Consider the following 26351-nt stretch of genomic DNA (forward strand, 5'->3'; position numbering starts at 1 on the left):
TGAAAAATATTTCGGATGACATAATCGTATATGCTAGAAACCAAACAGAGCATGACAGAAGGCTTGAAGCAGTCTTAAAGCGACTACAGCAAATGAACATTATGCTAAATAAAAAGAAATGTGAATTCAACCAGAACAAATTAGAGTTCTTTGGATATGTATTTGGTGAAGACGGCATGTCGGCAGACCCAAAGAAGGTCGAAACCATCAAGAACATACCACCACCCAAGAATGCGCCAGAGGTGAGAAGCTTTTTAGCTATGACAAATTATGTGTCGCACTTCATTAAAAATTACAGCACAATTGCAGAACCTCTAAGACACCTGATAAAGAAAAACGCAAAATGGACATGGCAAAATGAACAAGAAGAAGCATTCCTTAAGCTGAAATCGATTCTCAGCAGTGATACTGTCATGACCTACTTTGATCCTAATAAGGAAACACAGATCATCACAGATGCAAGTCCCGTTGGAATAGCCGCAATAATGCTACAAGAAGGAAAAGTTGTGTGCTATGCAAGCAGATCAATGACAGACGTTGAAAGAAATTCATATTCTCAGCAAGAAAGGGAGAATTTAGCACTAGTTTGGAGTGTAGAACATTGGCATATATACTTATATGGACATAAGTTTAATGTGATCACTGATGCGAAATTCATTGAAAATATCTACAATAATGAAGTCAAAAATTGGATCAGCAGGACTTGAACGCTGGAGAATGCGACTATTATCATACGACTTTAACGTAATGCATAAAAGTGGAGATTCGAACATGTCGGATTTCTTGAGCAGACACCCAGACACAGGAAAACACAAACAAACAAGTGTGGCAGAAGAATATGTTAATTTCCTGGCATATCATGATGTCCCTGTAGCCATGGACATGAATGAAACAATTCAAGCAACATCCCAGGACGTTGACCTCCAAATGGCCATTAAATACGTCAAATCTGGAAACTGGAATAACCCAAGCAAAAACAAAATCATTGATACCCTGTCACGCTGCAAAAACGAGCTGTCGGTAGTAAATCTTCAAAATGGTGAAATTCTGCTGCATGAGTCCAGGATTGTTATCCCTAGGCAATTACAAGATAAAGTGATATCATTAGCTCATGAGGGTCATCAGGGAATTGTTAAAACCAAACAATTATTAAGAGAGAAAGTCTATTTCCCAGGCATGGATCAATTAGTAGAAGCAAAATGCAAAAGTTGCATTCCGTGTCTAGCAGCAACAAATAAAAAGACTCAAGAACCGCTGCAAATGAGTGAAATGCCAAAATACGCGTTTCAGGTAGTTAGCTTGGACTTTTATGGACCATTTCCGGATGGAAAGTATTTACTCGTGTTAATGGATGAATACTCACGTTTCCCGTTCGTTGAAGTATTTAATTCAATCACAGGCAACACTGATTCCTGTGCTAGACAAAATTTTCTCAGGAGCAGGGATTCCAGAAGTGTTAAAGTCAGACAACGGAAGTCCCATGAATTCACACCTGTTCAAAGATTTTGCTAAGCATATGGGTTTCAAACACAAGAAAATGCTGAATGTGAACGCTTCATGAAAACAATAGGCAAAACAATCAGAGCTTCCCATGTCCATCATTCTGATTGGAAAAAAGACATGTATGCTTTTCTGAGAAATTACAGATCGACACCGCACGGAACGACATCCGAAACACCCTCTGACCTATTTTATGGAAGACCCATAAACATTAAAATTCCATTCTTACAAAGGCAAAAAAAAAACGAAAAAACACAAAAACGCAAGAGAAAATGACAGAAAATCAAAGCAGAAAATGAAAGACTATGCTGATACACGGAGAAACACGAGAAAAACTGAAATTAAAATTGGTGACAGTGTGTTGGTAAAACAAGACAAACACAACACATTTTCGACCCCATACGATCCAATACCCTATGAGGTAATCAAGACAAAAGGGTCAATGGTAACCGCCGAACGCGAGGACAAACAAATAACTCGAAACCCCCATTCTTTAAACGTGTCGGAACGTCGAAAACTGAGCCAAACAACGAGAAAACCAACGCCAACCATGATACGACCGTATCATCACAATTCGAGAAGAAAACCAGGCACGAAACCCCATCACACCAAGGCAACGAGTCTGGCGATGCCGTATTACCACGAACACAAAGACAGAAAAAAACACCGGATTACTTAAAAGATTATGTGTGTCAAAGTAATAAATAGCGGCATAATAATCCGCTATAATTCAAAGCAGACTCGAAAAGCTGCATTCGAAACTGGAATTTAAAAGTGTTAATCAATAATCTATCATTTAAAAGCTGCATTCAAAATTGGAATTTAAAAGTGCTAATCAATAATCAACCATTTAAATATGTAACGTTGTGAAAAAAAAATTCAAAGAGATGTAAAAGGATTTAACAATAAAATGTAATTCACCATGAATTATACATGCAACAGGTGCATTGAAATAATACATGTCATTTATATGCTTACACTGTTTTGTTACTGGATTTACATTATTGTTTTAGAATAATATATCTGACCTTCATTGCAAATTCATTTTGTATCATCGGGCTTATAATTTATTTACTTGAATGAAATGCCAGTCTCATTAACATTAAAAGTAATTTATGAACACGTGTAGACAGTAATTGCTATCGGAACCAATCTTTAAATCAGCCATTGAACATTAACGTCGAGATAAGATGATAAAGCAATTAGGAGCATATCATTGCTACAAATAAAACTCTCGTTATCTGGACAGACACTCGTAAAGACAAACACTTGTAATCTCAGTTAATGTTTGGAAATAATGACATTGCTGTTGGAGAATTTGATTAGTATAAACATTATTTTATTCTGGCTAATTTCAAATCTTGGCCGGGAGGAATTGTAGTGTAACTTGTTAAATACAATGTCAATCAAGTGAAAGCAGCTCCTCCCACTAGCTCCCTAGCAGAAGGATGTCTCTCTCTGATACCATTATATGTTAGTTGAATACATGCATGCGATATGACCACTTGTAGTGCCCTAGTAAATGAACTTGTAGAATAGTTTTATTGAGTTACTCATTTCTCAATACAGTACAGCGGTCACCTGGATAGAACCAACGACTTCCTCAAGCATGCTGGGTGGCTTCTCCACATCCGACATGAACAGAGCTTCTGCAAACAGAGGTAAGCTGCAAGCAAATTGAAGTCAACGATTTTAATCACTCGGCCACGCATCAATGAATAGGTGTCCACACTATATGCTCTACATCAACTGCACGTGTATCATTTGCATCAGCTACCAAAACGATATATCTACCCCAAGTTTCTGAAATAACCACCAGTTTCCTTGTTTTTTCATGTTGTTCACAACCTGAAAAGGATAGTAGTATTAAAAAAGTTTGAAATACAACCTAAATAAAATTAAAAGGCATTTGTTTCATCAAAATAATTTCCCACATTGTTACTGTAGCACGTTTTGTGTGAAAAATATTACTTCATTGCTGGACCTTTGCTAGGAAAAAGCAGATCGTTGACGTAAATTACTTACACATAGGAGTTTTCATTACCTGAGGACAACATATCGTGTAAGTGTAAGAGTGAACTTGAGATACGCCATTTCAATGGTTTTAACCATACAATGCTAGTTTTACAAGCGCAACGTTATGTTCCAATCAAATTAATGTGCATCTGTGTCTCAGTTGAAATATATTTGAGACGCGCCATGAGAAAATCAACATAATGGGTTTGCGACCAGCATGGATCCATGCTGTTCGCTTTCAAAGTCTATTGCAATTAGAGAAACTGTTAGCGAACAGCATGGATCCTGACCAGACTGCGCGGATGTGCAGGCTGGTCTGGATCCATGCTGGTCGCAAACCCACTATGTTGGTTTTCTCGTGGCACGGCTCATTTTTATCTGTAATAAGGAAACTCAAAAGAAAAGTGTTGCGGTTGTTCATACACAATGTAGATCCACTGAATCAGCAGCGACATAGTTGTAATGCAGTTTATTAAAACCACTTAACATTGTTTACTAGCAATGAAATATACTTTTAAGTTTTGATATTTCAGGTTCTTCAACATAGTCTTGTACTGGTGTGACAAGCATTAACAAAAACAACATAATGCTTACATTTGTTTAATATTTGTCACTTTTTTATATATCCAATGGACTTTTTTTATTAGCTCGTCAAATCATGACGCCGCCCCATGGGGTTACTTGATTGTACATAGAAAAATCTTCAAAATTTTCTAAAAATAAACCAGAAGGCCTAGAGCTTAGATGTTTGATATGTGGCATTGCCTAGTAGACCTCTATAAAATTTGTTCAAATCATGACCCCCGGGGTCAGAATTGACTCCGCCCCAGGGGTCACTTGAATTTACATAGGAAAATCTTCAAAAATGTCCTAAAAATAAACCAGAAGGCCTAGATCTAGATATTTGATGTGAAGCATTGCCTAGTAGATTTCTACAAAATTTGTTCAAATCATGACCCCCGGGGTCAATCTGACCCCGCCCCATGGGGTTACTTGATTGTACATAGAAAAATCTTCAAAATTTTCTAAAAATAAACCAGAAGGCCTAGAGCTTAGATATTTGACATGTAGCATTGCCTAGTGGACCTCTACAAAATTTGTTCAAATCTTGACCCCCCAGGGTCAAATTGACCCAGCCCAAGGGGTTACTTGATTGTACTTAGGGAAATCTTCATAAATTTGCTAAAAATAAACCAGAAGGCCTAGATCTTAGATATTTGATATGTTACATTGCCTAGTAGACTTCTACAAACTTTGTTCAAATCATGACCCCCGGGGTAAAATTGGCCCCGCCCCAGGGGTTACTTGATTGTACGTCACGGTATAGAACTTGAATATTAAAACGGGGAGAAAATGTGCAGACGGCCGGATAGCTCATTCGGTAGAGCGTCGGAACGGTATTCCGAGGCCCCGGGTTCGAGTCCCGGTCTGACTGCACATTTTTTCCACCCTGTGACATTTGGCGCTCAACATGGGACCGTGGCGGCATTACACTGGTTAGTCTCCGACGCCTGTAATTGCTTATATATAAAGTACCCGCTGAAATTCGAGGACGAATTTCAAAATGGTGGGGAAATATGTCACGGTATAGAACTTGAATATTAAAACGGGGAGAAGATGTGTAGACGGCCGGATAGCTCATTCGGTAGACTGTCGGAACGGTATTCCGAGGCCCCGGGTTCGAGTCCCGGTCTGGCTGCACATTTTTCCCACCCTGTGACATACATCGGAAAATCTTCCAATTTTTTTCTAAAAATCATCAGTTTGACATTTGAAACATGTAGCTCATATTACTCAGGTGAGCGATCCAGGGTCATCATGACCCTCTTGTTCAAATTTACTGTAGTCTACACTGTCAGACCAGTACAGGTAAACAGACGAATAGAACGTAAGATCATTAATAATGTGTAGTCGAAATATTTGTAAAATAGCAGATACAGGATGTGATACAGAGATGGACTCAAATAAAAGTGCAAATATTGAGGTTAATATACCAATACAAAACAGGTATACAACAGCTGATGGGTGGAATGATACCTTTTAAAATAACTGGAACAGTTCAAAAACATAGGAAAAGAAAGAAGAAAAGCAGTAGCGATGAAGCGATGAGTTTTTGAAACTATCCACAAATGAAAATCTTGCAATACTTTTTGAAACAATGAATAAAATTTTTACAAAACTTGAGTCACTGGAGGAGAATGACGAGTCTAACTTTAACTGTATATTACATTAGAATGACCGATAAGGTAAACAGTGCGCACGAACACGTGACAAAGACAGAAAACTGTAATGATATACAAAATAGAAAAAATAAGAAAAAATGAAAATGTTGTCATATTAGAGATTGACCTCGAGGCTTAAAGCCGACGATATATGATATTTGCTTAAGTTGTAAATTGATTAAACTATAACTGATAAGCTAAACCATGATAAAAGCTTGCATGTTTTGTATCGATGGTAAGAGGTGAGGTTTTGATATTTTTTCTGGCCAATCAGTTGCTGGGAAAAAGGTCTATTTACTTTTTTCTTTCCCCTTTGATCACTCCTTTCGTGTTGGCTTCAGTTTTTTGATTAATTCAGAATTGCCGTCCTGTCAAATTTGTTATTACACCGCTGAACCATGTGTTGTAAATATATACTGTATACTAGCTTTAACTGCAGATAAAAAAGTTTATCTGTATTTACATGTACAGCGCTGATAAAATAATCACTGCAGTAGAGAGGGAGAGCGAGCGAGAGAGAGATTGAGAGAGAGAGGGAGAGAGGGAGAGAGAGAGAGCATGGTATTTGGGCCAAATAACTATGGTGTACCGTAACTTGCTTTCGGTCATGCTTATATCGGTCTATTAACTGAGGAACGCCTCGGTAGCCTATTGGTAGAGCGCCCGCTTTGTGTGCGAGAGATCGTGGGTTAGGGTTAGATCCCTGACCGTGTCAGACCAAAGACGTAAAAATGGTACTAGTAGCTTCCTCGCTTGGCGCTCAGCATTAAGAGGACAGTGCTAGGACTGGTCAGCCCGTTGTCAGTATAAGGATACTGGGCGGGATAGCATGTCAGGTGTCTACGGCGTGGTATTCCAGTGAGGCAGCACTATAAAGTTTGGCATTGTGCTCACTGCTACAAGTATACACCGTCGTTTACATGATTAAAGATTCTTGAAAAAGACGTTCAACCTGAACACACGCACGCACGCACACACTAATAACTGATGTTATCCTCGAGTGTCTATGATGATATGAACAGATGTGATTCCTGTACTCGTTGAATGCCAAAAAACATTAGTATACATATAATGTACTAATGTATTTAGCGACATATTAAACGGTAATTTTGAATTTTGACAAATGTCATTTATATAACTGTATAGATATCGTTAATAAATCGAACACATACCGTGTCAAGGCGCCAAACGTACCTTCTAATAGTATTTGAGATGCCGATTGATCGGTTTGTCAACAGAGCTGTTTACCGTTTTAGAAACAAATATTAAACTATTCATTGTTGAGAAAATTGAAACGAAATTAAAAACTTTAAAACTTGATCAAACAACTGAGAAAGTATTCATTTTGATTTGTCCTGTCCGTCGACATGTTGGCTCAAAATTTCACATCAGTACAACTAATTAAGGAAGACCATGTAATGGCGTCTTGTTTTAGATTTTTCTTGTTTTAGATTTTTCTTCAAGTTGAACTACGGATTTTAACAAAAATTATCTGATGAAAGGCCATCAAATCGTGTAGGATTTTATGTTGCAGTGAATATATTATTGAATTATAACATAGTAGTCATCTAAGCATTGTAGATGTCCAAGAGATTTATTACTTTTGCTAATTTAGAAAGGTCGCGAAGCGCACAGTCGCGCGCGCGGCTCATAGTTGCGTAGAAGTTTTGTTGTACATCGTTACGCCGCGCAAAGGTAGCACAACGACGTCACTATTAAATGTTTGCACACAACCTTACTGCGCATGAGGAAGGATATAAAAAAACTGAGAATGTTTTTCTTTTCATTAAAAAATGATGTTCTGATTTGGTATTCGGAGAGTTGCTGATGTTGATAAAATGTAAGACAGTATCGTGAGACCGATAGTATGGATCGCTGTTTTGAATGACTATGTACAAGTTTTATATGTGAATTTGTTTGAATAGAAATGTTATGCTGCAAAATAAATAACGGATTTTGATACAGTACTCTGTTTTGTTTTAGTTTTGTATGACCAACATATGAGAGATCACGTAATACGGAGAAATAACGTAACAATACATACGGTTACTTTTGGACATATATCGTCCCTGATCCAGTTGCCAAAGTCAGAGTAAACCTGCCTCTGATAGCTGTTGCGACTCAGTAACCGACACAGTTCAAAAGTAACAGGCGTCCCTTTGTCTTTGTATTTTGTCTTCCACTGAAAATAACTATTATATAAAGTTGCATTTGAACTCACTTTTTTCACATAGTTTGCCAAAGATTTGATGTCTTTGAAGTCAAAAACATTTATATATGAATTTGGTATTACGATGTCTTCACTAATATTCTTCCAGTTAACTATAGGAATCTGTTCCCGCTTCAAAGCATTCCAGTATTTTTCTGTAACGTAATCTTTACACAGAGAGTTTTCCAAAGCCAGATAGAATTTATATTGTTTTAGAATCTCATCACAACTCTTGGGTTTCATGACACTTCCACAAGGTCTATCATAACATCCGCCGTACATATCTACAGTTACAAGGTTTTGCATTTTATGAACTAGTTTATACCTTTCAGCTTGATCTTTACAATTAGATATCATCCCAGCTACTTCTCTTGATTTCTCTTGATGAAAATTTGTTTTTCCGAATAGTTTCCTGGCATCATTGCTTTCTGAATGATTCAGTGTGTACTTGGAGCCATACAGCCACATTAGAGTTGCATCTTGTCTATACCATGCAGTCCAGTTGAACACTCCATTTAAGATCGCCGGATCCCAGAACATATTGCTTGGTGGTTCCATGTTAAAAAGAATCCAAACTTGATCAGGTCGACGGTAAGTCGGAAATGATATTGTTGTTTTTGTTCCAATTTCCCAATTAACTGACTTTGGAAAAAGATCAAAATTTTGAAATATAACGGCGTTTGCAGTAGTAATTTCACTTTTATTTACTGTAAAAGTACACTTGCATGTATCTTTACAGTTCGACTGGCATTGTTCACAATATTCTATAATAGTGTCCGAAAATAAAGGTGTCCAAATTAGAATTTTCTTTGAAACGTTTTTGTGGAAATTTCTTTCCGAGAAATAAGTAACATACGGCTTAATTTCATCACTGGAAGACATAAATATCCGTATTATATATATAAAACAATATGAGAACAGACACACAAAGATGCATTTGAAGCCACTCTTATTTTTTCTGTAAAACCACATTGCAAAAATGTTTCTATCATTTCAATGTCGTATAATCTAGCAAGCATTTTACGAGTATTAAGCTATTGCTTGTCACACTGAATATCTTTCGATCGCGTGTGACGGCCTGATCTCAAGATAGATATCATTATGCAGTAGCGTAGCCGTCGTTTTAAGTTGTAACAATACGTTACCGGTGCTATTCCCTCTATATGTGTATGAAGACAAAAGACTTAGAATTAAAGATACACTGTCTTTAAAGTGTTTACAGAGGTCATCATTTAGAAATAAAAATTAGCGGCCTTTGTGGACAGGTGTATAATAATCAATGGTAAATTTACACTATTTACAGTTAATCGAAAGGAGAAAGTAGTAGCTTTTATATTAAAGTTTTAACATAGTGGTCTTGCTGTGGTAGTAGTTTTTAGCCCAGGTTTCACACCACTTTACCTTTACCTTGCTAAATTTCTAAAATGGACTGATCCATCCGTGCAGGCTGATTTTGGTCTGTACTGGTCGCATAGGCAGCATCACTGATTTACCACCAGCAGGCTAAAAGTTAAGTGTTTCGAAACTGTATCTTGTGAATTTGTATTTGTCTATTGTAAAATGGCATGAAAACACTTTCGTACTTTTGCAAACTAGTGCACTTCATAAATGTATATAAATTGATCAGTAAGTTCAAAAGAATACACATAAATCTAGTTCTATTACGATTTTAGATTTTATTTCAGTTCCAAACTATTGGAGATCTTTGAATCTTTATAATGTCATGAACATTTAATATTTTTATCACACGTGTAAACAAGGATTATAGTAGAGTACTTGATTTGAAAACTTGATCGGCAAGGTTGTATTCACCTCAGTGGATTTTTTCAGGCCTGGATCCCATGATGCGCTTGCGCCGAGTCTCAGTAGAGCTGTTTTAATGATCCTTTTATTATATACAGGTTCCTATTACTAGTGTTATATCAGACAAAATTGTTATAATATCAGATAAATAAGACTGAAACGGTTATCTCTCTGACGCATGGAACGTTGAGATGCCATCATTACGTCACTTTAAACGTCATATCTGACGTCACATCTAAAACAATTAGTTCCACCATTGAATATTTTTCCGTATCAGATTGGAATAGAATACGGGATTTTGTATTCGTTAGTAAAACATATGCTGTATTTCAGACAAAAAATTCGTTGGTATATAATAAACGCATCTGTGCAAAGCATCCGACTATTATATACGTATTTTCTACCTATATTGGGAAAAAAAAAATTATATCATCCAGATCTGCGCCTGAATCAAAGCGTTTTGCAGGTATTTGATATAGCTTTATCATTACAATTTTCAGATAACAAACTCTTGATCAACACTTGTACTTCATTTGCTCCTCAAACTTTATCATGTATGTGCATAATACACTTTTGCAAATAGAATGGGACAGGGCAGTAAATTCAACAGTTAAAAACAGCAATAATTTTGAAAGTGTGTATGCGGGGAGGGAGGGTACCTTTAAAAATGATATTCAGAAACACAAGAAACTGCAGGTTTAAAACTGAGAGTGGGGAATGACGGAAAAAGAGAATAATATACCAAAAAGTAAAAACGACATTCCGGAGCGGAAAGGAGAGTTGGGGTCTGCATGTTAATGATAGATAACAAAATAAAATATCAAGCGGCAGATAGGGGGCAGGTATGTGGAAGCGTGCTTCAGAAATTTGATGAGGAGTACAGAGATTTAATATCAAGAAAGCGAACTGAAAGTAAAGAAAAAAGTACAGGAGTGGAGTGTGAGAGGGTATGCGGCTGCGACGATATGGATAAGGGATACTGAGCTAAAATAAAATACAGGGACGGTGAATAGGGTAACAAGGGTATGTGCGGGGTTGCACTGTGGATGAGGGATACTGAACTGATACTAACATGAAATACAAGGATGGAGAATAGGGTAACTTAACAGGCGTATGTGTGGGGATGCACATGGATTAGAGATATCAAACTTAGTTATCAAGAAACTGAGGTGAAAGTATAAATAAATGTAAATGAACTGAAAGTAAAAATAAATGTAAATGAACGGAAAGTAAAAGCAAATTTAAATGAGTGGAAAGAGGGTATGTTGGGAAATTTGAATAAGGGACATTAATATCTATAATTAGATAATATGCAAGGATGGAGTGGGGTATGTGGGTACATTTGTGTGGGGTTAAATGCAGGATGTTCATTACAAATACTAACTTTAAAGAAACAAAATAAAAAAAACAGGTGAAAGTAAAACATGAGGACCATAGTGACACTAGATCGCTCACCTGAGGCTCACAACTCAAAGATGTTTATGTTGGTGCTATGTTGATGATTTAAGAACTTTACTTAGGTAGAGGGTCGCCAAAAAATGATTGTGTGAAATTGTTCTGAATTCTAATAGTTAATTCCTGTCAAAATAATCTATCAGCAACACTGTATGAACAAATAAATGGCTGACCTTAATCACCCTCAGGGTATTAAACAGTGGAAGTGCAAGTCAAATAAGGTTAATTGTCTTATTACCATCAGCATTTAAACTAGCCCCTCAATCAATTTTCAGTACAATGCACTATCAATGTATTTTTAAGAGTAATACATGTGAAGAGCCATGCATCTCAGACATGAATAGAAAAATATAAAAAAGTACATAAAAATAGGAATCATATGAAAATCTAATTAATTCATGGAGGCTATCTTTTAATCAATCATATATCAAGTTATAATTACAATGTTACATATACTGCTTCATGTTATATCAATTTATAATTAGGTTTCAACAATCATATATCAATTTATAATTACAATGTTACATATACTGTTTCATGTTAAAACAAACTGAGAGGACATAACTAGAGTGCTACAGACAAAGTTTGTTGATGTTCATGAAAAGAAGTTGTGTAAAGGCTTTTCTAGTTTTGGCTCTGACGGCCCCTAAAACCATTCAAACTGATCCATTTAAGCAAATCTGAAACAAGACCTTCCTAGGATTCTACCGATGATCCAAGTTTGGTGCTGATGCTTTAAGTGGTTCATGAGAAAAAAGGCGTTTAAAAGTGTGTTTTTTTTCTCTCCAATTTTTAGCTCTAGCGGCCATTACAATCAACAAAGGAACACCGTTTGAACAAACCTACGAGATGACCTTGCAAGGATGCTACAGACCACGTTTGGTGTAATTTTGACCAGTAGTTTCAGAGGAGAAAATGTTTTGGTACAAAGTTGAGGCCGACGGACTCAGGGTGATCACAAAAACTCGCCTGAGCAAAATGAGCTGAAACTGAGGTTAATCCCTGTGACCTTGACCTGTGATACACTGATCCTAAGATCAATTAAGTCTTTCTTCAAGTGGTATTTACTCATTGTGTCAAGGTTTAAAGCCGTAGGTATTTAATTTCTGAAATTACTAAAAAAACTTCCTTTTCTCAATGGTACTGTTCGGCTTGCCTTCTTATAAACAACACAAATATAAATCTACAGAATTGAACAAATCCTTCTCAACAACAATCATATAGTTGTAACAGTAACAATATAGATATAAACAGTAACATCTCTCCAAATATATTCATTATGGATCAAAGGGAAACAACCCCATGTACATATTTCGGAAATCTTAATGACAGTTACATACCTGAACCTGACCCGGAGGAGGACTGGCTCCAATAACAATTAACTGTAATTTCTCAAACAGAAGAATTGACAGGTAATGAGGAAAGTGAAAACTCTTTTGATTCAAACTCTACAGAAAACAACATTTTATATTTAATATGACATTTTTGACACTCTTTAGAAATTTAAGAAATGAACACAAGAAAAGACCAATCCTTAGTCATATGAATATAAATAGTGTGCGATATAAATTTGTTGATCTAAAGCAGATATTAGATGACAAACTTACTGACCTATTAATAATTTCAGATGACAGTTTTAATAAATAAATAAATAAATAAGCTATTCAATGCAGGAGCCTAAAGATAGAAATGCACGCGGCGGCATAATAATAACTTTTGTTCGATCAGAATTACTTTTTTAAACGTAGAAAAGACCTGGAACACAAAGAACTAGAATGTATTTGTTATTGACTGTCTATGAAAAAAAGAGTAGGTTATTTTGGTTATTTATAAACCACAGATATTACAAAATCATCTTTCTGAAGAAACATGGACTACTTGTCTTGATGAAATGTGTCTCTTTTGTACGCTGTTCCGTTTGGACAATCGTGACTTTTTATTTAATACTAAACCGCGATGCACGATGGCGAAAACGCGATGGCACGATGATGAACCAACGATGGTCCGATGGTGAAAACGCGATGGCACGATGATGAAATCGCGATGGTACGATGGTGAAATGTCGATCGCGTTTTCATCATCGTACCGTCGCGTTTTGACCATCGTTCCATCGCGTTTTCACCATCGTGCCTTCTCGTTATCACCATCGTACCGTCGCGTTTTCACCATCGTGCCATCGCGTTATCACCATCGTACCATCGCGTTTTCACCATCGTACCATCGCGTTTTCACCATCGTGCCATCGCGTTATCACCATCGTACCATCGCGGTTTCACCATCGTACTTGTATTTTTGTCAACAATAGATAAATGTATCTCAATGTATTTTGTGAGAAGAAATTTACCATTTAGATTCTGCTGTGTTGTAAAATGTTTTACAAAATGTTCAGTGCTTAGTTCATTAAAATTGTGTAAAATCTTCAAGGTCACGTCCTTTGGTTGTAATAGTCACATGATATTATTTAAACTCAGCTTATTCTTGTTAGGATGTAGGAGGTACATAGTGCAATGTGAAAATGAGATTTATCAAGCCTGTATTTTACTGACACACATATACTGTACCACTGCGCATGACCACCGGATGGTAGATGGTACGTTGGTGATAACGCGATGGTACGATGGTGAAAACGCGACGGTACGATAGTGAAAACGCGATGGTACGATGGTGATAATGCGATGGTACGATGATGAAAACGCGATGGCACGACGGTAGAAACGTGATTGTACGATGATACGATGGTGAAAACGCGATGTTACGATGATGATAACGCGATGTTAGATCGACATTTCACCATCGTACGATCGCATCATCGCGATTTCATCATCGTGCCATCGTGTTTTCACCATCGTACTATCGTTGTTTCATCATCGTGCCATTGCACCATCGCGTTTTCGTCATTGTACCGTCGTACATCGCGGTTTAGGATTCAATAAAAAGTCTCGATTGTCCAAACGAAACACCGTACTTTTGACAGTATAATATGTATTAGAGACCTAAATTTTGACTTATTCAAACGAGACAAATGCAAAAAGACTCATGAATATGTTTGATAATTTTAACAAAGAAAATATTGTTATTAAAGGGCCAATATGTATGATGAAAAATCAGGATTCAAGTTTGATAGTTAAAGCTCTTTCTTGTAACACTATCAATTTCAATTGTGGTCTTAGTGATTGACATAATTTTATTGCACCTTCTCTGTGCCATTCAGTACCTGCAAAATAGTTAAATTAGACCACCCAACCCCCATTGTCTGTATTTTGCATATATTTATAATGTATTTATTGATAGATTTTGAAGCAACCTGTCTACAATAATTTTCCGTTACAGCTTCTTTTGTTATGGACCTACATTGCGATGCATGGCTCTATAGCTGTGTTTTGGGTGATCTGTGCTTCTAGGAAATCTAGCCTTACATTTCATCTTTTTTAGAAGCTACAAACATTTTGAAGAAAATGGATTTAATGAAGATCTATCTTATTCCCCCTTCTATGTTACCCATGTTTTCGACGATATAGATTATGTCTATTGGGCCCATGAACACTTGTTAAAACAAGTAATTGATAAACATGCCCCTATAAAAGTTTAAAGCCCAAGAGAATTTCTCTCTCTTACATGAATTCTCAATTTCGAAAAAATAGATATTAAAACAAGACAGATTTAAACTGAATATTTACAGAAAATATTTAAAGAAAATTGGCTAAAATACACTTAGCTCCGAAATCTTTACACTAGGTCAAAATGGGGATCTATACAAATATATTTCAAGGAAAGATGTGATAGGGACCAAAAGCTAAAGATTGTTGGCCCACAATTAAACTTTTTTCTGTTCTAAAAGCCAACACAGAAATCAGACAGTCAAATAATCATTAAGGACACTGAAAATGGTCTTTTGATTTCTGATATAGTATCTAAGAAGTTTAACTGCAAACAATATAGGCACTGAATGTAACACACCAGTGAATATGGAGCACCCCAGCATAAAGGCAATACAAAGTATTGTCCACCCAACAAATTTTAATTTCTCCATAGACACAACAAAATGCATAAACAAATATAATATCAGAAACTCAAACCCAAATAAACAACTGGTGATGACTTTATCCCTCCAGAAATAAATAAAGCAGGTCAAACTTGCCTTGCAGCACCAATTACCAATTTAGCAAATTGTATCATAGATAAAGATCAATTTCCAAACAAGTTAAAACGCGAAAGTCAGGTTACCCCCATTTATAAAAGATGAACATTTCATAAAAAAGAAATACAGACATGTAAGTATTCTATTATGAAAAAAGAATTAGCGACCAATTAAACGGGCATCTTAACAAAACATTCCACCCATTTTCATCAGGTTTTAGATCATCAAATGGTTGTCAGACAAACTTACTCCGTCTAGTAGAAGACTGGAGAAAGGCCTTTGACGAAAACAAATATGTAGGACGGTGCTAATTGGACTTGTCTAAGGCGTTTGATTGTCTACCTCGCAATCTAATTATAGTTAAATGACGAGCTTAATGCATGCCAACTTATGTTGAACTATTTTTTAAACAGGTCACAAAGGGTTAGAAGATTACAAATCATTAAGGGAGAGTCCAAAGGCGCAATACTTGGGCCATTGGTTTTCAATAATATCTTTATAAACGACACTTTATCTAATAACCACCCATATCTCAAAACCTTTAAAGATACTATTGAATCAGAAACTGAATCCCTCATACGCTGGTTCAATATAAACCAAATGCAAACCAACCCTGAAAAGTTTCAGTCCATCTGCTTAGGAGCCAACAGGAAGAGGTCAAGTCCATTCAAATAGGAAATAATGAAATTGTGTGTGGGTCTTTTATCAGGTCCAATTTCAGTTACTGTCCACTGATTTGACACTTACGCACTAGGTCTAATAAAAAAATTAGAAAAGCTACAATATAGGGCACTTAAAATTGTTTTGAATTATTATGAACCTTTTTATGATACTCTTTTAATAAAAGTAAATATGTCAACACTACATCTTGACAGGTAACGTGCAATAGCACTTGAATCTTTCAAATGTATAAAGAATCTATCTCCAGAATATCTGCAATATCTTGTATATGTTGAAAATTATTATTTCAGATACACAAACATACTGAGACGACCACATTGTGTAACTAGGTATAGCAAAATCTCTTTCCGTTTGGCTGTCGTCAGGGTGTGGAACAGCCTGCTAAATGACATGCGTACAATGGATAAGTAAAACCATTTTGTCATGAGTGTCCGCACTCGGACAGGCCCCAAGTGTATGTGTGTTATGTTCAGCTAGCCAGTTTGCTTGCCTCTTGTTGTCCTGCTTGTGATTTTTACATCTCTTGTTTCTTCTGAGTTAAAAATGTGTCTTTTTCAGTTATGTTTGCCAGTTCTTCTTATATAATATTAAAGCTATGCTCTTTATGTTTTTTTCTCTTGAGCCATCTTGCATGAGTGTCAGCCTTTCAGTTGCATTTTGTTTAATATGTGTTTGAATGTTTTGTGCATAGCTAAATTCTCTATCTGCATGTTAAGACAGAAACTTTATTGTATATTAAAAGGTATCTTTAGTATGTAAACGTGTTGTCTTAAAGTCTGTACTGTATATTGTATAAAATTATATTCTTAAAAATTGTGTTTCCTTAACTTTATATGCTTGTCTTTATAGTCTTGTGCCGTTTGTGTGTGTGTGTTTTTCCCCCTATTTTCCATAGAGAAGCCTATCTGTCTTCAACTAGACGAGTAAACTGGTTGGACACATTTAAACGTCGGTAAGGGCTTGGACTTCTGGCCCAAATCTCACGAAAAAAACTAACATAATTACTTAATTAAGTCTGTTCTATTTTAAAATCGTACTACTGCTTAAGTTAATGTTATTTGATACTGGTTGTTTCTATAAGGCCACACCAAATTGATTACTTGGTCAACGGATTTCCCGCTCCATTTTTTTCCAGAATCAAAAACAAATATTGTTTTTTTGAAAATCAGCTTCCGCTCGCTTCAATTTTTGCACACCGATTTCAAAATTTCCGGGCGGGCGTTTTTTTGCTGTTTAGGAGCCTTATTGTCACTGTGAAGAGACATTAATTCATACAATTTAATACTTTTAATCATAAGTGTCCATTAAAACACCAGAAGAACATGTTTGAGGCTCTGTGTTGCCCAAGTTTGCAAAATTGACAGCCGAAATGACAGTTAGATTGTGTAAATAAATCTTGGAAAGATCATTATGAAGAGTTTCGGCAAGACATTTTTTTTATCAATATCTCATTATTTAAAACAGTTTCATCTATAATGGCTGGTGATTAGAACAACGTTTGGCTGCGATCCTTAAAATTATACACATATATCAGCAGTAACTTGGTAGTTCTTAAATGATGAACAGGCGGTATAATTCAATTTGGACTTCACAACCAGTGTAACATCATAAATAAAGACAATTTTCTGGCGGAGAACGGGTAAGCACATGGAACTTTATTAGGACAAAGGCATCCTAAAGAGCTTACAAACTCGCAATAAAAACATGCATTAACGGCTTACTTTTTTATTTTTCAAGTAGAGTTGAAATACAAGAATATTATATAACTATTTATAGATCCTTTTTCAGATTTGTTTAATTGGTACCATCAGATCTATTTATCAAAATGAATTTGAGGATAATAATGCATTTATTGTTAAGACTTGCATCATCAAAAATAAGCCTTTCCTTATCTGCTAAAGTTAAAATGTGAAAATCAAAGACCAACAGAAGGTGCAAAATTTGTCATTGAATTTACAAGTGCATTGGGCCATCAGTGGATGATGGATTTCCTGGTATCTGGTGAAATTGCATTGGAAGTTGACAGAGACTATGATGTAAAGGTCATGGGTACCTAATGTACTGGTGAGGTGATTGCAGTATTTTCCATATATATAATGGTTTCTGTTATACACTACATGAGAGTAACAGCTTTCTTATTCTTATGTAGTGACATAGAATCTAAGGCGAAACCCTTTATGTGGCCAGGGTACTGGCTTGCCTAGGATACAAACTTAGCGAACACATTTACTTCTATACACTAGAAATATGGTCAAATTGCCAGATTTTCTTGTATCCGCCTGATGTCCCTCCAGTTTGTTTAAATGCCTAAATGTTTGTAAATATTACAATGTAGCGCGACCCGGTAAACATAGTTATTTTTGAGTCAGGTGTCGAGTGGCTGCAATGTAATTTGGGAACAGTTTGTCATTAAACCTTCAACATTTTAAGATCTTTGGTTCTTTTATGTATTTTCAAGCCATTTTGATATGTTTTTGAAGTGCTTGTTGATTCTTGTGATAAGGTTTTATATTTTTTTCTTCAAATCGCTCCTCGCCCGCTCCAAAAATAGGTGAAATCCAAAAACAAATAATTTTTTTTTATTTCGCTCGCCCGCTCCTAAATTTTTTGGAAAAAATCCGATGACCAAGAAATTAATTTGGTGTGGCCTAACAATGCATTTATAGCTAAGTTGTACTATGGTTAGTAGTATTTGTCTGAAGGACTTGTTTCAGTCACGTGAATATGATATTCCTATTTAAGCACGATATAACAAACTTAAGTATTTATTTAAGTATATTTCGTTTTTCTATATTTCGTTTTCAGTAAAATTCAAAATTGTTGTATTTTGATCTATGAAATAGTAATATACGGTACTGATATAGATGAAAAAGTAAACATTGAAGACGCATAAAAAGCAAAAACAAACAATTAAAATAACATACTTAGCTAAGCATTACTTAAGTTTTTTTCGTGCAATTTGGAGTATGTGTTCATTATGTTTGTTTGTTTCTGTTTTATTTCCATATAGACCATTTTCTAAGCATGTAAACCATAAATATATCTACATTAGTTATCAGGCTATTTTATGTCTCTATTTTATATGCACATGGTGCTCTTTCAAACTATTTATTATAAATATTGATAATTATTGTTATTTTTTATGCTTTCATGAACTTTTTATCTAGGCTGTCTTATGTACACTTTTAGCCTTATCATAAATACCAGTAGTTTAATCTAAATTTCTTAATTTTACATATCAAATATGTTTTAAATATGCTTAATCAGGTTTATGTCTTTATCATGTTTATTGTTAGTTTCAGTTTTATACATTTATGTGTTTGTCGGAAAATAACTCATGAGCTAATGTTAACTTGTTTTATTGTATCCGACGAACGACGAAAAAATACAGCTACTTTTATCTTGTATCAATCTATAAACTGTATTTGCATTGATAGGAAAAAACATTGTTTTGTATTTAACCAATGAAACTGCGTCAGTATTACTAGTACTGTGTGTTTTTTTTAACTTTTTGATTAGTTTAGTATTTCATATTTATAACGGTTGTCTCCGATGTCTCTTTTTCGAAATTGAATAACATTTACCAGTATAGTTTGCTGAACAATGCTACAGGTCTGCGCAATTTATTCTCTTTAGGTTAATTCAACAGTCGAACTTAAAATACATATTTAGTTACATGACACAATGCACGAAAAATGCAATTTACCCTTTACATTATGCCACCTTACGCCTGAAAGCAGCAATATATTCATTAAATGCCAAGCATGAATGGGTACTGGGTAGACCCACTGACATCCAACAGCAGACAGGTGACTAAATCACATTCATCACATGGAAGAATCAAATATATATATATGTGTGTGTGTGTGTGTAGAGAGAATTTATACGAACTAAATCACCATTACAATCAATATACCAGACCAGTTACGGCAAAGCGCCTAGCAGTACAAACGAACACGAACATGCCACAGCAAGTCCACTAACCAATAAGATTAGTTTCGATGTTGTTTCATATACGAGCCCGAATTGTACTACACATTCGCACTTGTTCAACATTTGCATATATTATACTCAAATATCTGTTTTTGTGTCTCACAAATCAGTAGTGACATTTTAGTCTTTTTAACTGATTGGGACCAGAGAATCTATATTTGACGTAATCAAACTCCTCACAGCGAATTGATTGGATAAGCTCCGCTTTCAAATCACAGGTTATTACGTGACGATAGAAATATGTGATTTTATGGGATAATAAGATTTGAATTATTTTTTATCATCTAATGCTTCAACCGTATAAAAAATACAGAAATAAAGAATTTAAATTTTCATCATTTTTTTATGAAAATGCCCTGTGGTGACAGTAGTAACTGTAACTGACGTTCTGTGTAACCGCTGCGGGGAGTTTGTCACAGTCTGTGTTTTAATTTGGCGCTACAATGGCGGGATGCTACGCGTTCATCATATTTCGGGATATTCTAAATTAAATGTCGTGTTAGAATCAAAATAAATTGACAATATTTGTTTGTTTTTAGAAGATATGCAATATATCTCGTCGAGAGGTGAGGCAATTAAATTATATGAGTTCTCGATGTGATATTCCATATCCACTCAAAACAAACAAATTCTGTTTATTTTTTGCGGAATGTTAATAAAAGAAATAGCAAACCAATATCACTCAGATTGTGACTGATATGGGACTAATAAAACACAGTATTTTACTAGTTAGCATAAAATAAAAGATATGTTCCTATATTCTGCTGATGAATAAAATGTAGGCAATCGTTCGGATGCGGATAATTAAATCACTCGTGCTACGCACTCGTAATTTAATTACTACGCATCCGAACTTCTGATTATATTTATTCACCGATAAAATATAAGAATTTATTATTTATTAAACAGATGCACATTTCAAAAATTGTTTAGCTGGAAAATAGCCTGTATAGTATACACACTTCAAAATATGCATTTGTACTATGAAACAGATTTTACAGCACAGTCTAATTTCTTTAATCAAGCAATCAATGCTTTTAAACTTTAATAAACTTGAAACAGTGTTTTAAATATGCTTTAGGTTCATGGTTTGTTTAGAGGCACCCTGGTGTGAGGGTAGAATTAAATCCGACCTAAGAAGTACCGTCCGACTCCTAACCCGGAAGTTATACATGATAATCGACAAATAATTTCCCTTTTTTTATATGTGACTTGCTATCAAACCTTATCAAGACCTTATTTGAGATGTGTTGATTAAATAGTATAAACATATGAGCCGTGCCATTAGAAAACAAACATAGTAGGTTTTCGACCAGCATGGATCCAGACCAGCCTGGGCATCCGCGCAGTCTGGTCAGGATCCATGCTGTTTGCTCACAGGTTCTCTAATTGCAATAGGCTTTGAAAGCGAACAGCATGGATCCTGACCAGACTGCGCGGATGCGCAGGCTGGTCTGGATCCATGCTGGTCGCAAACCCACTATGTTGGTTTTCTCATGGCGCGGCTCATATATAGTTGAACGGCAGTAAGCTAAATATACTAATCAACTTTTTTGTATCTGCGTTAATGAACCCCTTTCATTTTACGTTTTAATTAATAACTATGTCCCGTCAAATCGGAATGGCTTCTGATCAATTTGAGATATGTGATTGTTAGAATATAATTGATATGTTTTAATATGTCATTAAGCATTCCTTTTAACTGATCCATTTCTTTTCCAATTACGATACGGTTATATTTTAAGGATTTATGCACACAAACAAACATTGACCGTGTGAATTCAAAATCTTAAGCGGTTCGCAATATTTTTACATCATTCAACAGTCGTTTCCATTGTTACACTTTTCATTATTAATACAATCTGCAAAAAGATCCTTTGGAAGCAAAGAATGCAACCAAGAAGAATAATAGCAGACTCAGTTTTTCTATCGGCATCAATGTTGCCTTCATTCTGAAAGCAAAACAGAATTAGATAAAAGTTAATTTAAAAGAAAAAACATCTGACACTCTTTTTATTTTAAGGTAGACGTATGGCGTCAACATTCATTGTTTATCTGCACAATTATGTTCGCAATATTCATAAAGCTTCAATCACACTGCCCCGGATGGGCTTGCGGGTGAGTTCCGGATAGCACCTGTAACGCGTCCGTAGAAGTCCTAACTTATTCGTACATCATCTGGTGTTACAGTATCCGTTCTGAAATCGGGGGCATTCATGGACAAGGGTGCTAAGTTTTGAACATTCTCAAAGTTTTGCCACGGATAATATATCCGTGAGGAATCCGTAATAAATCCGTAATAGTTCTGCAAAGATCGTAACAGATCTTAAAAAATCGTAACAGTCCGGAAGACCTGTGCTGAAACAAAATGCAAGCTATGACGGTTTTATTCCGGTTCTAATAAGGTTGATTAAGGTTTTGTTAATATTTATTTAGTGATTTCTAACGTAATAAATTTGCCAAACCTATTTGTTTCCTTACACATCCGGAGCAATCCGAGAATGGGAATCCGAAACTCATCCGCAAGCCCATCCGGGGCAGTGTGATTCTAGCTTTCGAAGAATCTCATGCTTTCGCTTACCCATATTATAACTGTTCCCTGATTATTATTATTTTTTTTTTTTATTTAACGTCGCACCGACACATGAAATGTTATATGGCGACTTTCCAGCTTTAATGGTGGAGGAAGACCCCAGGTGCCCCTCCGTGCATTATTTCATCACGAGCGGGCACCTGGGTAGAACCACCGACCTTCCGTAAGCCAGCTAGATGGCTTCCTCACATGAAGAATTCAACGCCCCGAGTGAGGCTCGAACCCACATCGATGAGGGGCAAGTGATTTGAAGTCAGCGACCTTAACCACTCAGCCACGGAGGCCCCGTTCCCTGATTAAAGCGTATTATTTATCACACTTATAAGTCCTTGGAAATAAATGGATTCCGTTGAATGTGTTCAAATAAAAGATAACAAAAAGTGAGATATGATTTCATTAGATAAACCTGACATTGAACTTTCCTGAAATTAATTGGTAACAATTATCGTAACTTCGAAAGTCAAAGAAATTCACGTATCGTCTCGTTTCGTTACGTTAAACCCTATTGTACATTTAAGTAGCTGATACGACAAGTTTAAAATACCCGGCATATTGCCAAATGTGTTTTTTGTCCTAAATTGTATACAAGCGTAATTTATTCGAGAAGTAGCCAACACATCATAAGACAAGAGGGGGATTTAAGCCTTACGTTTCTGACATGAAAACATGATACACTGTAATATGAAAGGTTATAGTTTTGACGAAAATCTTTCATCCGGGTATGATGGAACATATCGAGGGGTTAAAGCCAGAACGGTATAAGTCCACGTTTTACTGAAAATCACTTTTTTAGACTTTTTAATACCATTTTTAAAGCTCCTTCTTTTGCCCTTATCTCTGGCACCATATAAGGTATAAAACCTAAGATATCAAAGGGAACCATATCGCAATAAGTGCTTATCATCAGTATTGTTGTATGCCAGAACGTTATAAGTGCATTAACATGAAAACCAGAAGGATTTAAGTGCACTTAGTTCCTTCTGGCGGTATACATTTTGATATATTATGAAAGGTAAAAAATGTGCCAAAACGATACAAGTGCACTTAAACCATTCTAGAAGTAACACATTTTGTTAATAATTCAAGGCGCAAATGAAATATGATCACTTATTACATTTTGGAATTAACACCTTTGGTTAATTAGGAAAGAAAATACTTTCAGAACTTGTATCCACAAGGTATATAATTGTTAATTGTAAATGGAAAGTAATATTTTTATTAAGGTTTATGTTATATTCACATGAAAACTTATATTGTTCCCTGCTAAAATGGTGAAAACTCCAGATTTAACAGTATTCTGCCATATTCGTATATATTAAATAGTTTGGCAAAGAAAAGTATTAAAACTATGAGAGGGAATTATAAAAGGAGGTAAACAATCAGTTTTTTGTCAAGCTTGTGCTGTGAACAGAAAACAAAGAGTTGACAGAACAGATGACAAAACCGTTGAGACCGTTTAATCAGGAACATAGTAAAATGAAAACCAGAGATAGAGAAATAAAATCAAACAAATTGAGCACAAAACCAAACCAACCATCTGCAGTCAAAGTAGTTTTACTGATTCCATGTTCCATTGTCAACCAAGTTAATTACCTGTATAAGAGAACATTAGGTTGCTACAATTTGTTTTTCTTCTCTTTGCCCAATTTAAGTTCAACATGAAAATTGTGGAAAATATCTGAAGAATAAAGAATAAAGAAACTATTGTGAACTTTGAAGTTGGCATACATGTACATAAAATAATTTACTAGGACAGTAATGCATGTTTTTTCATTGTGATTGTTGTGAAGGTGAGAATTGTTGCTGTAACATTAAAGTGGGGGGCAATATAAATTGATAATTAATTTTACAGAATTTCCATTTAGTGACAATAGTGTTTAGTTGGTATAATTCAACGTCAATTAGTGAGGCATGACTTATCCGCTATCCTCCGTCTTTACCCCAGTATTGTTATGAGCTAAAAGATCTGGCACACTTCAGTGCATAAAGTTGATCTATATTTGTTTGTCAGAAAATACTGTTGTTTATTTAATAACACTGATAATAATTTTAATGAAAACGATAAGAGAAATATTATTCAGTTTGTTTAATTTTAAATTTCACTTCCACCGTTTCAGTTTATCAGTTGTTAAAACTCAAAGTTCTATTTTGTTGAATTTTGGATATAAAATAGTTTAATATAATACTTAAAGTTAGTTCATTGATTATTTTCACTTTATCAAAATAGGAACCACACAATTCTTCAAATATTAACTTAAAAGTTACCCTTGTTGATATTTTCTTCAGTAGAGGGTATTCTAATCAAGGGGATTTTGACAGCCCCGACATTTTCAAGAATGGGATTATGATACCCCTGCTATTTTTAAAGAGGGGAATATGATACCCCTGCAAAAGTATGAATGGGATTTCGTAACATACTGTCTTTTTTCAGAGAAGGGAATTTTGATCACGGAGATTTTTATATACACATGGCATGCAAAAGAAAAATACAATAACATAGAAACCATTGAGCAAGTTTTAAGTAAGCGAACTTATGCAAACGGATAATGACTGTAAATGGAGTAGTAGTATAAACAAGGAAATAGAAGAGCAAAGAACGCAACTTCAGTAACTGTTACTGTATTCATACCCTGTCAGTCGGATAGAATTGTGAGAATGGCAAAAACAAAAAATCCTTGTGTTGTAGCACATTTACCAGTGAGAATTTCTTTCCATAAAGAGCATTGCAAAGTATGAAGTCCAAAAAAAAAAAAGCTTGGATAAAAAGGGACAAAAATGTGGAAAAAAAACTAAAAGGTTAAAATTTAAAGAAGGTAAACCTGCAAATGAATATGTTTAATACAGTTTCGATGACCTACATTTATAATGTATAAAACTGAAATCAAGGAAAGAAGCTTCTATAAAATCTGATTTACTGCCGATCCACAATGCAAAACTTCCCATTATACAAAAAAGGAAGGACTTCTTTAGCTTTGTTCTGATGGAACAACATCTTCAGAATTCCATCAGTATTTCAAGAATATTCATTCTGAAAAAGCAGCCAGAGACTGCCTATCAGAAACAGACATGTTGAAAGTAAGTGATGAGTCTGATATTGAATAGTTATTATAAGTACAAGGGTTGTTTTGTTTTAAGAGGTACTATATAGAAAAAGATGGGAAAACGTTCTTTTACTAATATTTAGAATTGATTGTTGAAATTTTGTGTAGTGTAATTTTTATACAATTTTAAACATATTTTGTAATTTTATACACATTTTACTCAACATTTCTATTTGTACTAAGTGCACATATTTCCTTAGTCTTTGTAAATCATGTCATAAGATTTAATAGTTTTGTTATAAGTGCACTTGTGACAGTATGGCATCGAATTAAACCAGCATTATTGCAAAATTTTAGAGAACTAAGTGCACTTAACACATTTGAACCCTCAAATTATTTTCCATTTTGTTGTATGCCAGATTGTGTTAAGTACAATTTTAACTATAAAACCAATTTAATTTATGAGTAGTCTTTTTTATATTCTTCATACATTGTAACAACATTATTGTCTATAATATAACCAAATCTTACCTAAATATTCTGATTCAGTAAAAAGTTTTATGTGTCTAAAACCTTCTTTTGCGTTTTTCTCCACTATTTGAAAAATGGACTTATACCGTTCTGGCTTTAACCCCTCGATATGAATTGTGTTTAGTACATTAGGCAACCATTTACCCCGAACAACGATAGGCATGACATA

General features: G+C 35.2%; 2 protein-coding genes across 2 annotated transcripts; one reads left to right on the plus strand and one right to left on the minus strand.

Annotated features, from left to right (window-relative positions):
- Nucleotides 1-771: 771 nt before the first annotated feature.
- On the plus strand, nt 772-1512 carry LOC128548135 (uncharacterized protein K02A2.6-like). Its single transcript, XM_053522537.1, has one exon. The coding sequence runs from the start codon at nt 772-774 to the stop codon at nt 1510-1512; it is 741 nt and encodes a 246-aa protein (XP_053378512.1).
- Nucleotides 1513-1734: 222 nt separating this feature from the next.
- LOC128548395 (alpha-(1,3)-fucosyltransferase fut-3-like) lies at nt 1735-8996 on the minus strand. Its single transcript, XM_053523048.1, has 2 exons — nt 7783-8996; nt 1735-3348 (listed from the first exon to the last, which is right to left on the minus strand). The coding sequence occupies exons 1-2, from the start codon at nt 8917-8919 to the stop codon at nt 3274-3276; spliced, it is 1212 nt and encodes a 403-aa protein (XP_053379023.1). The 5' UTR covers nt 8920-8996; the 3' UTR covers nt 1735-3273.
- Between the last annotated feature and the right edge of the window lie 17355 nt (nt 8997-26351).

The sequence above is a fragment of the Mercenaria mercenaria genome, chromosome 14, assembly GCF_021730395.1.
Source record: "Mercenaria mercenaria strain notata chromosome 14, MADL_Memer_1, whole genome shotgun sequence".
NCBI classification, from domain to species: Eukaryota; Metazoa; Mollusca; class Bivalvia; order Venerida; family Veneridae; genus Mercenaria; species Mercenaria mercenaria.

Excerpts from the sequence above, each read along its gene's own strand:
- LOC128548135 (XM_053522537.1), top strand. The coding sequence starts at position 772 with ATGTCGGATTTCTTGAGCAGACACCCAGACACAGGAAAACACAAACAA.
- LOC128548395 (XM_053523048.1), bottom strand. The coding sequence starts at position 8,919 with ATGTGGTTTTACAGAAAAAATAAGAGTGGCTTCAAATGCATCTTTGTG. Across the intron at positions 3,349-7,782 it reads ATATATGTCCAAAAGTAACC|GTTGTGAACAACATGAAAAA; the intron begins GTATGTATTGTT and ends TATCCTTTTCAG.